Source organism: Drosophila albomicans, chromosome X, assembly GCF_009650485.2.
Source record: "Drosophila albomicans strain 15112-1751.03 chromosome X, ASM965048v2, whole genome shotgun sequence".
Taxonomy (NCBI): domain Eukaryota; kingdom Metazoa; phylum Arthropoda; class Insecta; order Diptera; family Drosophilidae; genus Drosophila; species Drosophila albomicans.
Window position 1 is genome coordinate 18567971 of NC_047627.2, and position 18388 is coordinate 18586358.

Consider the following 18388-nt stretch of genomic DNA (forward strand, 5'->3'; position numbering starts at 1 on the left):
ACGCTATTAATGTGGAGGTTGCCAAGATTGTGAGATTTTCATTGGCAAATTATAAAATGATTAAAAATTATGTTTTCAAGGGATAAAGAATATTGGTTAAAAATTACTATTTGAGTAATTCTTAATTCTTAACATACAAGTTGTTATAAAGCATTTGTTATTTCATTTAATCATTGTTGTTGAAGATCTCATCAGCTAGTATTCTCTTTACTGTAGAATTAAATGTAGTATTTGATACTAGATTAAATATAAATATTTAAGCGACAAATTTAATAATCATTATTGAATGATTTATATTTTTGTTTTAAATGTTTTCATGCCTTAATATAAAACTAAAATATAAATTATGAAATAATAATTATTAAATGAGCCTTATTTGTTGCTTTAGCATACATTTTTAATTAAATATTTTATATAAATACTTTTTTTAATAAACAAATTCGAAAAAATAAGCATAAAATGATATTGAACGCTCCTCATTTGCTGCTCAAATATTTAACATATGTTTGTTATATTAATATGTTAAATAATGATTACAGGAAAGACAACAAAAATTATTTCAGTACTCGCTGTAATAATATATAATATTATTGAGACAAATATTTAAAGTAAAGACTTGTTGCTAAACAAACAAAAAAAATTGTAAAACTCATTGCAAAGACCCACTATTAAATTTTAAATGATTATTGAAACAAATATTTAAGGTGAATACTCTTAATCAAGTAAAATAAAAAAAAATATTGAAAATTCTATTTGCTAAATAGAAAATAAATAGTAAATTAAAAAGGCTGTTGCCAACTAATTTAAAGCCGCTCTATTTTACAGGGTATAGAAAGTAAATGCAAAGCAGTCACGACAACGCAGCACACAAAAAAAAGAGCAGGGAAAAAGGGAAGGAAAATCGACGCGTGTCGCGACAGACGTTTAAAAGCGTTTTTCAACAGCTTGGCTGCTGCTTAAAACATCTTGTTGTCACATTTTGTTGTTGTTGTTGTTGTTGCTGTTGTTGTTGTTGTGTGTAATAATCGCAAGTATTTTGATTTGATTATTGCTCGTTAGCAGCGTTAGCAGCTCTCTTTCTCACCCACTCAACCACTCAAGCTGCTGATCGACTCATTAACTCGCTTATTCGTCGCAAAGTGCACAACAGACACGCCTTAACAACAGTAGCACAAAAATGAGTATAAGAATAGGACAAAAAAAAAAGTCCTGCGAGTGCTTTAAAGTTGGCTTAAAGAGCAAACGCAATGGCAATGTTTTCGCTTGAGCCATGCAAAACGGTTATTAGAATGCATACCCCTTCACTTCAGCATTAATTAAGTCAGAAACTATAAGCGATAAACATTTGCCGTCATGTCTAATCGATTTCCGTGCGTTTCACGTCGCGTATACGCAACATTTTTACGCCAAACGGAAGAGACGACCTCAAACGGTAGTTGTAAACGTAACTGTAATTGTGTGTGAGTGTGAGTGTGCAAGTGTGTGTGAAGGATCTTGATGTCGCGATGTCAATGCGACACACACACATACACACACACACACACACACATGTGTGTCTGCATAATTACAATGAGTAGTTCACTTTTCCGCCACGTGGAAGCGAGACTTTCACGCAGCGCTTATCGGAAATTAAACAGACGCAACCACATCTTGCAATCCATCTCAATGCGGCATATCAATACAAATAAATAATTGCTGTGAGCGGTGCGGACACAAGTGCTCGCCAGCAATCGTAATAGTAGAAATCCGTCCGTCTGTCTGTCCACTTGTTTTAATGTGCATAACTTTCTCGGTCTTGTAACAATTGCTCTGAAATTTTGTAGAATTGTTTAATGTCTATATAGTTTGCATATATATAAAAATTGAACAGATCGATTGGATATATTCAAGCAACAGTAGTAGAAAATAAAAAGTTGCTTAACCCTCTAGGGGCCAAGACCGAACATTACACCTATTTTGTTTCGACACATTTTACGATCTTTAAGGTCTAAGTAAACATTTATATTTGTTAACTTAGGAGTATCTTCAATATTTTTTGTAACTTTTAAAAAACTAAAGTAATTAGCTCTTTATGATCCATCCGTCTGTTAGTTTTTCTCCCTTTTTTGATGTGCGTAACTTTCTGAATTTTTTTGCGATTGCAACTTTGAGAACTGTTTAATGTCTTTGTAGCTAGTATATATATTAATACTGCTCAGATCGGTTGTATCCAAGCAGGAGTAGTGGAAAATCAAAGCTACTTAACCCTTTAGTGCCCAAGACGAATCTTACAATTTCTTGCTTAGACAGAGCAGCATTTATTTTTTACTAAGTTTGAAGTATCTTCAAAAAGTCATAGCTCAATTTGATTATAAGATCATTAATGTCTAAGGAAGCATTTATTTTTTGCAAAGACAAAAAAAGTTTTACAATTTCTTACATTAAATTTCATCACTTTGCCTTATAAGCAAAACAAAGCGCATATTTAAATGACAATAAAAAGGAAATTCTAATGTGGAAAAACGACGTAAAGTACACCATAATTCTTGTTAATTTATTGCACTTGAATTCATTAGCTTTTCCGCTGCTAACAATTTCAATTTCAAATTCATATTCATTTCACGCACACACATAAAACATGGTTGATTTGTTTGCTTTGCAGCTGCAAAAGTCAGATTGATTGACAAATGATTCAGTCAGCATTCAGGTGACATTTATGATGCACTGAAGTGAATCAGCGCTGTGAATGCCACAAATTTAAGCCATTACAATTAAGTGAATCAGTTAATACTTATTATGCTGCCTCTTCGCTTCAAGCTCCATGCTCCACACTCCACGCTTGAGCTTGCCACTTGCCACTTGCCACACAAAATGCATGTCAAGTGCCGTGTGTTGAGCTTGAGCAAACGAACTCGAACGTTGCTGCGTTCAACTGACGCTGTGCTGTCGCTTGATTGATTGTCATATTCATAATCATAATCATAATCATACTCATAGTCATATACACTCATTGTCATTCAAGTGCAACTCGCTGGCTCTTTCTATTCTATCTCTCTCTCTCTTTCGCTCTGTCAACGTTAAAATGGCCGCTTAACACGAAGCTGCTCACGTCGCAAGCTCATGAATATGCACACACACTTGTGGCAGGCACTAAAGTGGGGTTGTGGCAGATTTTGTGGCAGGGGTGGCAAATTGTGAAGAAGCGCATGCCGCATGCATTCAAGGCAGTGTGTGCAACCAAAATGCCGCGAGCGCGTTATTTAATGAGTCATTAGCCAGCGGTTTTTTTTTTCGGCCAAAAAGGTGGCCTGGTTGCAAGTTGCTTGCAAGTTGCAACATGCTGCCGGTTCTGTTTGGTGGCAAAAGCGTGTCAAATGCACGCGCTCACACGGCGACAGTTGTCAGTGTTGCAAGCGCGTAAAAGAGAGAGAGAGAGAGAGAGAGAGAGAGAGAGAGAGAGAGGGAGAGAGCGAGGCGCAGTACAACAATTATGTGTGGCGTCTGCAGTTTTAAGTGCGCCTTTGCATGTGCCACTGTTTGCTTAGAAAAGCGCAGAGGCGGACGGGCGGCAGACAGAACACATAGGCATTAACACACAATGTAAACATTGCATAAATACTTGCGGAGCAGCGAGAGAGACAGAGACAGAGACACACAGGCACTTGTTGGCCAGAGAACTCCCGAGAACTCGCAACTCGAAGCGACAACATACAAAATTTTTGGGCGCTCAGCAAAATCGATGAAATTGCTCAACACACGCGTGTGTGTATGTGTGTATCGATGTGTGTGTGTGTTAGACAAGACAAACTCTCGGTCTGTCTGTGTGTGTGTCTTTTGTTGCCCCATCTTTCCTGTTGCCGAGTTGTTGCCACTGATTTGTCGCATTCCCTGCGCAATGTGACAAACGTTAATTTTTCTGCCTTGTTTTGCATACGCCACAAACAACAACTTTTGCCTGCATGCGAGGGGGGCGTGGTTGGTGGCAAGGGCAGGGACAGGGACAGGGGCAGGCGGGTGTTGCTGCCACGACATTGCGTGCGTCGTCTTAGTTACTTGAGCAATTTATGGCAAATTAAATAAATTTATCATTGTGGCCAGGCCGCAGCTAAAGCTAACTTTCTGCGACCCCCCACTCTCCTCTTTGCACTCCCCCCCACCGTCCCCTTCTTAACCCCTTCATGGACGCAGCAGTCCAGCAGTTGCAGCTACAGCAGAAGAAAAAACAATTGTAATTTCGCAGCTCGATTGAAAAAAAAAGCAGGAGAGCGAATCAAATTGAAGAAGTTGCTGTTGTTGTTTTTCCCCTTCTGGTTGCTGCTGTCGTCGCTCGAACCAACCCGCACCAACCACCCCGCTGCACCTTTTGACAAAGTAAAAGTGTCAGCGTGTGCCAGGCACAAGACACAAGGCACAAGCTCAAGTCAAGCGCAAGTTTTTCGCCAACTTTCTTAAATACTTTTGCGGTTGGCAATGCAAAGCAAAGGCAAAAGCAGAAAAAACAAAAAAAAACCAAACCGCAGCAACAAACCGAACAACCAAAGAACCGAAAACAACAACAACAACAACAACAATTAATGCCGCGTGGTTTGAAATTGGCTAAATATAAACAGAGCCAGAGAGAGAGAGAGAGAGAGAGAGAGAGAGAGAGAGTCAGAGAGTTGTCAGTTCACAGTTCACAGGTCGTTCGCTGTTTGTACAACACAACGTGGCGTATGCGTGATGTCTGCCTCTGATTTCCTGTGTCTGTGTTTTTGTGCTTTATGAGTTCACTTTTTGACGTTGCGAATGCAACCAATTAATGCAAATATATGTGACTTTGAGTGTGTGTGTGTGTGTGTGGTGCCTTCTGCTCATAATGTAGATTATTTAATTCACCGAGTCTTGAGCACTCCTTCCTCCCCCCTCTCTCCACTTTTCTATCCCCTGCCTGAAACTTAACTACAAACCCTCTCGATTGTTGTTGTTGCTGCGCTATCTTGTGATATATCGCTGGGCAATTAAATATTATCGGCCGCAGAGACGTCAAAAACTGAAAGAGATGGCTGCAAGAGTGAGACAGAGACAGAGACAGGGAGAGAGATAGCATCAGACGGACACGGACATGGCTCGTCCGAAAAATTGTCATTAATCATCGCGAATGACGCGAGCTGCACGCAACGGCAACGGCAACGGCAACAATAACTGTAACAGCAACATCGACAACAACAATAACAGAAACAGAAACAACAGCAACATGAGTAACAAGCAACATCAGCGATGGCAACAACAATCATAATAACAATTTGTGGCCAAATATTTGTTGCCCTGACCGCAAATTTCTATTCGACGCCCTTTTCAAAAATCAGCCCCGCGCCTCGTCTCAGTCTCTCTATCTCCCTCTCTGTCTCTCTTTCTCTCTCTCTCTCTCTCTCTCTCTCTCTCTCTCTCTCTCATGTTACTGCTGCTGCTGCTGCAAGTGATTCATATCTAAAAGCACTCAGCTATGATGCAATATTCATGAATGCTGCTCACACTTGGATCTGCATTCTCTGCACAATTGCTACTCGTGATCTCAGTTTATCTTAAAACACTTTGAATGTCGTCATGATTTGCCAGCTTTATGCGATTTTTGCTGTTCTCCAATCAAGTATGTGATCACTTACACACACACACACCAATTAAATGCAGCAAACAATATGCATATGATCACTGAATACAATTTAACGCTGACAATTAAGCTTTGAAATCATTTGCAGCTGATTTTCTGCATATTTTTGTGATACACAAATTAATGAGTAATTTCCCAGGCACCATAAACGTTAAATGATTCTCTTTAAAAATTTGTTATATAAAGATTAAACGTTGATGAAACGCTTTCTCTATGTCGCTTACAGATTGATTTCTTAATGAAAACCAAAGACATTCATGCTATTGAGAAAAATACGAGTTATGTTCAGGGAGAGTGAGCTTTTAATGCATTATTTTTTAGATTATTGTGATGTGCTGATTATAAATAGCTATTAAAAGATAGATCGTTAGGAAGAATAATCTTGAAATTATATGATACTTTCTTAAAAAATCATTTATTTAAAAGATTCTATTTATTTTACAAATTTCTAATTTCATTTGTTGTTGTTCTCCCTATTATGAAGCTAATTTTAAATTGTATTCTTAAAATCTTCTAATCTTTCTAGGATCTATACATCCTTATAAATATATTATCCTATTATTTGTATAAAGCACTCAGAATGATTTCAAAATCAAAACTGGTAATTTCAAATTATTTTTAATATATTTTTTTAATGGTTAATCTTTTATATTCTATTCAAAATATACTATGGACTACAAAATATACCATCTTGTGCGACATGATTCTGAGAATATGCCAAATGAATATACCTAAAAATACTAAGATATACCAAAAACTTTATTTGCTATATTGATATACCATTACTTTCAAAATATAGTATATCTCTTATTACCATTTCTTTATTTTACAAATAAATACGTTGATAATATTTATATATAGTTGATATATTTATTGATTTATTATTTTAAAAATCGTTTGATAATATATATATTTCACATAAACTAATTTATTCTATTATTCTTTTTTTCATTTACAGTCTTTAAAAATGTATAAATAAATTGCTAAGCTCACAAATTCTTGATTGTAAATAAATAAATTGAAAAGCTTCGCTCTTAATTTATTTATTTGCTACTCAACTACTTGAGAATTCGTTGCGTGCATTCTCACATCTAACTCAGTTTAATTTGTAATGGAAGCGATTCAATTGATTCATGAATACATACAGCAGTGAATCAACTTGCTGTGCATTCATAATTGCCGCCATTTATGCACAACTCAAGCAACCCGACTTGCAGTTACCCTATAAAACATGTGGCTACGCAACCCCATTGATTAGATTGATGTAGGGTATGATGCAATCAATCTCTTTCTCTTTCTCTCTTTTGCGTTGCTGTTCATCTCATTCAACTGTCCAAACGAACCATTTCTGTACTGCATATTAATGCCGCGGCATTTTTGTGTATGAAATTCATTCAGATTTTTATAGACTTTGCTGTTGCTGCTGACCACATTCAAAACACGACAGCGGCGGCACTTTTGTGGCATTTGTGTGCCACACAAACCAAATGGGAATTGCAATTGGAAGATGTGAGCGATTTGAGATGTGGGATTGGGAATGGGATTGGGAATGGGAATGGGAATGGCATTTGCATTGGTACGCGTAACTTATGATGCTAATGCTGCTGCCAAATGCAGCATCGAAACGCAGCAGCAGCAACATTTGCATCCAGCTGCCTGCTGGCGATGATGTCAAGTCGCAGGCGAAGACGAAGACAAAGTCGAATTGAAATTGCAATTACAAAACGAAAGAGTGCTCGCTCATATGTTAGCCACGCCTCCCTTCGCACTCCTCTCATCTGGATGCTTGAGCATCTTGCATCTTGAGCGTCGATCTGACGACGTCGCTGTCATTTATCGTTGACGCTCGATTAAAATTCTTGGCGTAATTTAGCAATTGCAAATGGAGAAACATGATCGGATCGAGCGTTGGGAGGGGGCGGGCGTAGCAGGCGTGGCAGAGCACGCGTTGTAACCCAGTAAACTCGATTGCAAATGCAACAGCGACAAACAAGTAAGAAAACGGCAATTGAGTGTGCTCGACTGTGAGGCACCCTCTATCGTACTCGATGTAAATACATTATTCACAAAATATACTATACTAATATACTAAAAATGGAATATTTATATACTTTTATATTCAAAATATACCATAGAGTATAAAATATACCGGCTTGTGCGACATTATTCTTATAATATACCAAACTAATTTACCAAAATAGTATATTGATATACTATTACTTTAAAAATATACCATGTAATGTGAAATTACCCAGTTTGAGCGGCATTTTTCTTTAAAAAAATAGCAAACTAATATAACAAAATAGTATAATTATATACCATTTCATTCCAAATATAGCAGTTTGTGTGGCTTTATTTTTATAATATACAAAGCTGGTATATAAAATACTAAAATATATAATATATGTTTGGTATATTGATATACTATTACATTCAAAACGTACCATAGAATACCAAATATACCAGCTTGCACGGAATCATTCTTGAAATATACCAAGAAAATACTGAAATATACCGAAATGTGTATTTGGTATATTGGCATAATACTATAATCAAAATATACCTAGAGTAACAAGTATACATATGTATTTCTGCCTGTTCTACCCCATGGGTAGCGGGTATAAAAAGGCGCAGCTTTTTGATACCCTGTAATTGTGGCAATTACCAGTCGTAATTCGTAATTTATGCAGCAATGTGTTGTGCAATAACCGTTACTCCTTCTTCTTCTTCATCGTGCCTTCCTTGCTTTCTTGCTTATCCTGTGCGGATCAACAAAATGCCAGAACGTATTTTTTGATTCGAGTGATTCGTGAATCGCTTTGAACTGTTTTCAATGCGAACAAACAACAGCAACAACGACTCTCGATTGCGATGCGAAATCAAAACGCGCCGCAAAATAAATACATTTTGTGGCATGCAACAAGCTGAGCTGCGTTGCGTTGCGTTGCGTCGCGTTGTGTTGACTTGAGCACGGCAGGCGGCGGCTGGCGGTTGACGGCGGCGTATCTATGAGATACTTTATGCGCTATCTGCAATGCGCTCGTAAATTCATTTCATTCCTCGCTGTGCGCTTGTCGTTTGTCATGCAAGTCAGTAAGTCACTCAGCCCGTCAGTCATTCAGTCAGTCAGTCAGTCAGTGAGTCAGTCAGTCAATCAGTCATTTACTCAGTCAGTCAGTCAGTCAGTCAGTCGGGCAGTCAGTCAAGTTAACATTGTTGTAGTTGCTGTTGCCGTTGTCGCTGCTGGGCTGCGATTTGCATAAGGCCAAGACAACATGAAATGTCAAGGCATCACAATGCACAACTTGCAAATACTCTAGAAATATTTTCATAATTATAATAATCTTTCATTTCATAAAGTTCCTTTCGAATTCATATAAGTAAATTAAATAAATAGTCATACTATTTTGCTCCAATAATCAAATAAATATATATACATATATTGGAAGCTACACACATTAATAATAAATATGCAACAACATATAAAATCTTTCAATAATTTTATTGTACAACAATTATACTTTATTACTACTATGATTCAATGAAATTTTTCTCTACAATGCTATGGATTTTTAAAAATATAATTCTGCACAATTTACATATTTTTATTGCTATCGAAGTTCTTAATTTTTGTCAGTAATTGTTAATTATTAATTTGAGCTTCAAATGATAAATATAATGCTCATAAAATTGTATTTTATGGCTTCTTTTTGGCTTCCATTTATTTTTCTAGAATTCTGTGTTTTTAAAAACTTAAACCCCCAAATAAATAATATAATATTGTAGCTGCTGTTTTGTCAACTACAATATTTGTCAATGCATCAATTTTGAAGTCTGCAGTTCAGCAACAATATACACCCAAAATCTAAATACATTCCATATATTATTATTCAAAAAGTACTACAAATTGCATAAAATACTAAATATTCTGTTGTTGCTGCCAACTACAATATTATAAATTTAAAGTCTGCAGATGAACTTAAGTTCTTAAGTTGCCTGTTTATACCCTTCTGCTTGTCCCTTCGATATTACAGGGTATGCTAAGTGCACTCATAATGGCTTGTGAATCAAGTGTTGCAGATACACGTGCCAAACATTTGTCACAAATCTGTTCTTGTTGTTGTTATTGTTGCTATCTGCTTATGGATAAGCAATTAATTGCACGTCTTAACAAGTTGCATGAGTTGTGTATCGTTGTTGTTGTCGTTGTCGCTGTCATTGTTTGCTGTCAAAAATGTTCGTAGATGGCCAAGAAGCTGCACTTCAAGTGCAACTGAATTGATTATTAAAGCTGCCTTTTGCATCTGCCAACTGAGACACACTGAGAAATAAAGAACTGTCTGTGGCCTCAAGGTTGCTGTTGAGTGTTGAGTCGTGGCAATCGTTTTATGTTCGATCACTGATCGAATACGTATTTCGATTTATCGAATCGTTTGGCCAGCGCCCAGTTCTTGTTGCACGTCTGCATAAATTTGCATGTGAAATATGACTGATAAAGTAAGATATCTTGTTACTTGCATAGACAGAGAGAGAGAGTGTTGTTTGGCTTGTAACTGTTTGACATATTTATAGGCTAACTAACCAACTGTCCGGCCAAACACAACAACACAACAACAGCACACAGTTGCTGCTGCAACTTTAAAGCACTGCGATGTTGTGTTGATGACTGCAACAAAATGAACTTGTCAACTGGCGAATGAAGTCACGTATTTAATCAGCTAAACATTATATGAGCCTGTCTACCAGAATTTCTTCCACCAGCGTGCCAAATCGAAAAAATCGTGCCAAAACTGGGGATAACAACAACGGCAAGCAAAAGTTGAAAAAAAAAAAAAAACAAGTAAGAAAGTTACAGTCGGGTGTGCTCGACTGTGAGATACCCGCTACCCATTTTTAATAAAGGCAAAATATTGCGGTATCATTTTCAAAATATACCGAAAATACTAAAAAAAATACTAAAAATATACCAAATGGTATGTTTGGTATATCGATATAGTACACCATTCAAAATATACCATAAACGGCACAATGTGCCAGATTGTCGGCCAAAGCAACTCAGACCCCTAGTAAGTAGGCGTTTTTGCCCATACAAAAGTATTTCTTTAATAACTTCCACAATTTTTATCTGATCGCAACCAAATTTTCAGAAATCATAACTACTACAGTAATTATTGTAAATACCAAAATTCGTAGCTCTAGCTTTAAAATTACGCTTGTTATTCGATTTTTTTGATTTGCGGGGGCGGAAGTGGGCGTGGCAAAAATTTGAAACAAACTTGATCTGCGTGCAAACATAACAAATGGTGTCGAAAAAAAATTATAGCTCTATCTCTTATAGTCTCTGAGATCTAGGTGTTCATACGGACAGACGGACAGACGGACAGACGGACGGACGGACAGACGGACATGGCTATATCGTCTCGGCTGATGACGCTGATCAAGAATATATATACTTTATAGGGTCGGAGATGCCTCCTTCTACCTGTTACATACATTTCCTGCCGGCACAAAGTTATAATACCCTTCTACCCTATGGGTAGCGGGTATAAATAGAAAGCAAACTTTTTTCTCTGCTTCAACATTTTTTGCACAAAATCAAATCTCATTGCGAATAATAAAATAACAACAACAACAAGCAGAACGCAAGCAGAAGAAAAGAAGAAATCTTATATATATATAGAAAACTTATTGTAATCAGCTTCCCCCTCTTTCTCTCCCCCCTTTTTTTCTTCGGTACATTTCGCACGCGTTTCGCAGGCAAACAAATTACGTGCCTCGACATTGCCCTCGCCCTCGCCTTCGCCCTCGCTGCACGTGGGCGTGGTCTATGCCCAATGGCATTTTGACATTTTTGTTAATGGGCCAAGCATCAAATTACACACACACACTCTCGCACTCTCTCTCTCTCTCTATCTCTCTCTCTCGCAGGCGCTCACTCTTTGAGATAGAAGAACTACAGATACAGATACATCTGCAGAGATATTGTTACCCAACATTGCCGCTGGGCTGCTAAAGGGTTGCCACCATCTCCAGCTCCCCCCCCCCCCTTCCACTTCACATGTTGCACTTTAATTTTGGTGGCAACAATGCGAAGCTGCTGCCTGGTCTGGCCCTGAAATGTGGAGTTTGTTGTCACACAACAAGTATACACACAACAAACACACACACACACACACACACACACATACACACACTTATACACTCATTCACTCACTCGCACACAACGAACAATGCCAAAGACTCTTTCAACAGTTGCAACTTGCTGCAAGTTGACACTTTGTGTGCGACAACAAATCAAATAAAATAAACAACATAACATATAACTGCAGTTAACAGCGTCATAAACTGTTAAGTTAACAGAGCTGTTAATTTGCCAATTCGCAGAATAAATATTTATGCTGCAATCCGAGCTGCGAACAAACTGCGCTACAACAATTTAATGATAAAAGCTAAATTTGAAGAGTTCGTCAAGCATTCTTGGAAGCATTTAAGCAGAGTTCACGTAAATTCCTTAAATAATGCTGTTGCCAAGCGAAATTGAAATACTGAGTTTATAAATTCAAGAAATTACCAAAAAAAAAGAGACAGAATAATATTTTAAGAAGCTTTCAGTTTTGAAATTAACTTAAAATTACGAAGCATATGTATTGAGTATTGAAGTTTAAGCAATTCTATAAAAGTGGTATAAAAGTATTCTTAATTCTAATATTTTAAGTATTAATATTCTAATATTTTAAGAAAGCTGCTTCCAATTTTGAAATTAACTTAAAATTACGAAGCATATGTATTGAGTATTGAAGTTTAAGCAATTCTATAAAAGTGGTATAAAAGTATTCCTTGAGATTGCAACAAGAATAAACTTCGAAAAGCATATTTAATGGCTGTAAAAGAAATTTTAAATAAGCGAAGCAATCAAATAATATTATATAATAATTTTCTAACATCTGTAATGTTACTTTAATTTATTTCAAGGAAAATTTTAAATAATTAAAGCCTTAACAAATTCTTTTCAAATTGAATTGAAATGTTTTAAGTTTAATAATGTTTGTAGTTTAATAATATAGTTTTAGTGAGCAAATTAAAAACAGTAATAAACAAAAATATTTTTGTTTAAAATAGAAAATGTATTTCTAATTTTTGAAAGATTTGAATTTCGAAGAATTCGAAATTATGTGAAAAGAAATTGAAAAGAATTATTGCAAACTAAAGTTAGCATCTGATTTAATTCAAACTTATTTGCTTTTGCAATAATAAATACAAATAAAATAATTATAAACAATAAGAAAAATGTATGTGTTCATATATGGCAAGTATTATTTTTGTAGCTTTAGAACACTCATCAAGGGAATGCAAAGGAAGCAGAGAAGCAGAAGCAGAAGCAGAGGGAAAAGGAGATGGAGAAGCCAAAGCAAAAGCAATGCCAAGTATTGTCAGCTTTGGCTCATGGTCGGACTGTTCGAGTCACCGTTACAGCCGAGTCACAGTTGCAGTCACAAAAGAATAAGAGAGTAGAAGAGGGATGCGTGAGTGTATGTGCATGTGTGTGGGAGGGGGAGAGAGGTGAAGTGAAGGCAACTTGAAGTCGAAAACGAAGGCGAATGTTAAGAACAACAATGACAACAAAAGCGTCAAAGCTGCCCGTAAACTGTAAATAGAAAAGCACTTTACAGTTGCACACACACTTTTAATTGTACTCTCTGGTCACACACACACTTGCACACTTGCAGAAGCTGAACAAACACTTGAGCATGGGTTACATCAGCGCATGAGCATTCAGCTCACACTCAGAAGCTGCACTCGCATCATTTATTTATACAGCAGATCTCATTTCGGTTCTGATTTCATTTCAATTCATTTTGCACTCTTTTCATTTCTTCGCCTTGACGAATTCTTCAGGAAGCGCTCAACGCAGGCAACCAGAAAAAAAAAACTCAAGTCAACTTTTGTGCTTTTGTGTGTGTGCGCAATGCAGAGGCAGAGGCAGCGGCAGAGGCAGCAGCAGAGGAGAGCTTTAGATTGCATTGCATTTGCACTATAAATAAACATTTCGTTGACACAACAAACAACAAGAATAGAGGTAGCAACAACAACGGGGGCAAAGAACAGGCCAGTCATCAGGCATATACATACATATAAGAATAAAAACAAATTATGAAGTCATTCGAGATGCACAGATTAGAAACCAGAGAACCAGAGAGCCAGAGAGATTCACATCCTCCTCCCCCCTTTTTCTTAATCAACGACTAGCAAAGCGCGTTGGCAAGTCGTGCATGCTCCACATTACAGGGTATACGGCAGACAGACACATAGTAATTATATAAATGTGGTTATCTTAAGCCCGATATAAGGTTACACAACGATACAGATACAAAGGCACTGAGACATTCACAGTTAAGCGACATCACACACACACACACACGCATACACACATGCCATTTAATGAAGTCAAGGATGACATTGTCGTAAATACATTTAACACATAGTTTTACAGTTTTTAATTTCTATGCACCTTTGTCTTTTGCATTGTTTCTTTCCTGTGTATCAAATGAACAATCTGCCAGCTCTTTTCCTCCTCTCTATCTCTCTCTCTCTCTCTCTGACCGTGACCAGAGACCTAGAAAGTGAGAACTACAACCACAACAACAACAACAACTCAAATAATGTGCAATATTTACAATGAACAACAAAACTAACATTAGATAAGTTGAGTCAAATGTGACGAATCTTCATAGGAGGAAGCTTAAAGCTCATTAAAATAAATATATAATATATATTATATTATTATCATATCTTTTTGGAATATCACAAATATTTATTTTAATAAATGTCACTCAAGATTTTATTATTATTACTCTGCTGACGGAAGACATTCAAAATCTTTCAAGAGAATTTCACTATTTACAATAATACAAAAAAAAACACTAATTAATGAGGAAGTTTTTCAAATTGAAAAATATCTGACAACAAAATAACGTACTAAGTACTACAACATTATCTCGAAAAGGAAGTACAAATAAAAAGCAGCAAAAATTTCAAGTGTTTTACTCTTAGATATCAAAAATAAAATCACTTGAAAAAAGCAAATGAAAACATCTATTCAATTTAAAATAATCTAAGTAAGGAACTCTAAAAGCATCTAAGTTAAGTTAATATAATAATATTTTAAAAACATTTTGAAGTGCTTTACTTTCTATTCATTTGATATATAGAATATTCAATTTTAAACACAACAAACTAGAAAACTTTAAATGAAAAAATGTATAAATCTATAAAAGTATCTTCTATCTGAAAACAACTTTTTAAGTACCAACTACGAAATATATACATATTTAAAAAATATTTAAAGTGCATTACTTGTCATATAAAATGTATAAAGCATTGAAATGAAAGGAACTTTTAAATTTTCTAGATTAATTATAAGAATAATATGGAAATAGTTATGGAAGAACCTTTTAAATTTCTAGAATATGCAAATTTCTTAAAAGATATTAGAAATGGCAAATAAGAAAAAATTGAAGAATAAAAATGTATTTAATCTGAAAAAACTTGAAACCAAGTGTGAAATAAAAATAGTGTTTCACTTGCCAAGAATAGAAATAAAATCAACTTTTGAATTGTTCCATGACAATATTAATTGTAAGAATAAAGTAAAAAAATGTCGCAAAAATTCCATCAAAATGGCAAATATATCAATCAATGTCAAAATTTCATCATTGTATTTCAATTTCTTTTGTTTTTCGGCAAGTTGTGAGCTATTCAATGTATTTTTGAAATGGTTGTTTAATTAATAGTTGCTGCAATTGCTGAACGTGAAATTCTTAAGAGATTGCAACATGCTTTGGGCATTTTAAAATATTTTTTGTTTTTTTTTTTTTGTTCACTCTGACGCTTAACGATGCGATAAATTATTGTTGATGCCTTCCAAATGGTCAGCGACAAAGTCAAGAGCGAGAGAAACGCAGAGTAGAGCAAAGCACTTGAAAGTGTGTGTTTTAAGTACTTGAGTGTGTGTGTGTGTGTGTGTGTGTGTAGTGTGTGTGTGTGTTGCAGTGACGCGCGTTCGCTTCTCTTATTTCTAAATTAAGATGTTTGTGCAAATTAATTGGTCGCTGGCATCATTATTACAAAAGCGACAAACAATTAGCCTAGATTTGCTCGACAAGTGATGCGATGCAACTGTGGCACACACACACACATACACACACACATATATAGAGAGATAGTCCTGTGTGTTGGCGCCAGCTCACAATCTGTGCAATTGAGCTGCAATTAAATGTGGATGCCATTCTCTGTCTCTGATTGAAATGAATTGACAATGTGAACCGCAGAGTCATCGCAATTTCTTCATCAGCTTCATCTTCGTCTTCATCTCTTCTTTATTGTATGTATGTTGTTAGAGTGATCGAGCAACGCCATGGAGAGGAAGGAACTTACCCGGATTCAAATAACTGCTCCAGCCACGCGCCTCAGCGGCAACAACGATGAGCAGCACCCAAAGCAGCCACGTGGTGACCGCCAGGGGCTGAAGTAGCCTTGCCATGCCGGCCTGCGGTTGCTTTCCTCTTCTTCTCTCCTTCTTTCTTTGGCTCTGCTCTGCTCAGCTACTCTCTGTGGCAATGGCAATGGCAGTGACTATGTGTGGCAGTGTGTGGCAGAGAGACGCGCGTCTGTATCTTTGTGTGTGTGTCTGTGTGTTGCAGCTGCTTCTTGTGGCAGGGCAAGCTGTAAGAGATTGCAGCCTATTTAGCACGCGGTGGCAGCCAAGCACTTTTTTGGGGCAACTCTTGGAGTGGCGCGCAATACAAATGCTAAACACAAAATGTCCCTCCCCCCCGCGGCAATGTGCAGCAGTAAAGCTCACAGCTGGAGAGGAGTTGGCGAGTCCAAAAAGTCACGAGTCGGAGAGTCCGGAGAGAGAGTCAGAGACCGGACAGCGAAGGACACTTCCGGGGCAAAGTCAACGCATTAACACCCAAGCGAAGCTAAGGACAACACATTCACACACACAAACAGACACACACATATACAAAAAGGATACTTTCACAAGCATTTCCGCTACAAATGAAAGCAATGAAGAGCTCTCCAGCCCCGCCTCCCGCCTTCAACATTCTCCCCATTCGCCACATTGGACACTTCCGCCTTTGTCTATGCGGGTGAAAAGTGAAAAAACGCCAACAACCAAACAAAAAAACAAAAAACCAAATAAAGAAAAGCGCAACAACATCGGCGACATTAAATGTTGCTTAATTTTAAATAACGCAATCTTTCAGCACATTTTCCCCAACAATAAGATTCACACAGCCTACGCAGCGAGAAGAACCTCATCAGGATTCAATTGTTCAATTGTTGGGCGACATTTCATTCTCATCATCAACATTTCTCATGCCGCTTCTTGCTTTGCTTTCACAACAATATAATGTGCCTAGCATTTTATTTTTGTCCAAGTTCACAGCAAATATTTCTATTTCTAAATTAAGTATTTTTTTCATTTTTGTTTTGTTTCGAAACACAAATTGCTTAAATTTTGAATACTTGAATATTTGGAAATCAAAACAAAAATTAGATGCCCTTGCAATATCTCAAGAATACACATTGTATTTTATAGAAATATATTATTATGCAGAGCATTTAATACGTTTCGAAATGACATTTAAGAGACTTTTACTATCGTCATTGAAATACAGCTAGAAAAATTTCCATAAAACGATTTGGCAAGGAAATTCAGAAACTTTTCTAAAATATATTTTAAATATTTTCATATAAATTCAGTTTGAATAGAACTGAGATAAATAATCACCCAATAAATATTATGTATATGTTTCAAACCACTTAAAAATCCGCACTATTTTCGACTCTGGCATCCTCGAAAAATTGAGTTCTATTTATTTTCCTTTTTTTATAATAAGCCTCTCAAATATAGTTCAATTATAATAGAGCCTCTTTAATCTCTCCATTATAACTAAAAAGTTCCAAAATATATAATCAGCAGATTAAACACGTTTCAATCCACATAAAACTTTGCATAATTTTAGTTTCAGGCATTTTTTTCTCCATTTTTCAGCATAAATTTTATTATGCTTTTTATTCAAAAATATCTTTAATGTAGTTTTTGCTATTGAATTAGTTCAATTTTAATAGAACTGAGATAATCTTTGCAAGATATTACGATCTACAAAAAAAGGAAAATAAATTATATTTTTGACTGAACTTTTGCCATTTTCCACTTTACATTTAATTATGCTTTTCCATTCAAATATCTTTTAATGTAGCTATTCGAATTATGGAAAGCATCATCGCATCTAGTTAGCAATCATTTTATGATCTTTTCAGATGACGTAGACGCTGGCAAGTGGTTGTATTCCCCTCTCTCCTTCCTTTTCATCTCTATCCATTTTTTCTCTTTTTTGTTTCTCCTTTTTTCAGCAGTTTTTCGTTATGAATTTACTGTATTAGTTTCCCTGCTGCTTCTCTTTCATTTTCTTATTCTTCTACTTTTCCTTCATCTACTTTTCTACTTTTACTACTTTTTCTTCTTCTCCCAATTCTTCTTCTTCTTCTTCTTCTTCTTCTTCTTCTTCTCCTCCTTCCTTCCACCCGTTTTCCCCAATAGATTTGCAGTCTTAGATTCCGTTCTAATTCTCCTAGTTTTTCTTCTTCTCCTCCTTTTTTCGACCCGTTTTTCCCGATAGATTTGCTGTATTAGTTTCCCTACTGCTTCTCCTTATTTTTCTCCATCTTCTTCTTCTAATCGTTCTCATTCTT

General features: G+C 36.3%; 1 protein-coding gene across 25 annotated transcripts in view; it reads right to left on the reverse strand.

Moving 5' to 3' along the window:
• LOC117570136 (basement membrane-specific heparan sulfate proteoglycan core protein) overlaps positions 1-18388 on the reverse strand; it is a 103819-nt gene that overhangs the window by 40269 nt on the left and 45162 nt on the right. For 5 of the 25 annotated variants that reach the window (XM_052007644.1, XM_052007638.1, XM_052007631.1 and 2 more), the window contains exon 2: positions 16061-16348. The exons of the other annotated variants lie outside the window; for them this stretch is intronic. In XM_052007644.1, coding sequence (XP_051863604.1) covers positions 16061-16166 — 106 coding nt within the window. In that variant the 5' untranslated portion in view covers positions 16167-16348. The remainder of the gene's footprint in view (positions 1-16060; positions 16349-18388) is intronic. 25 annotated transcript variants of the gene reach the window in all.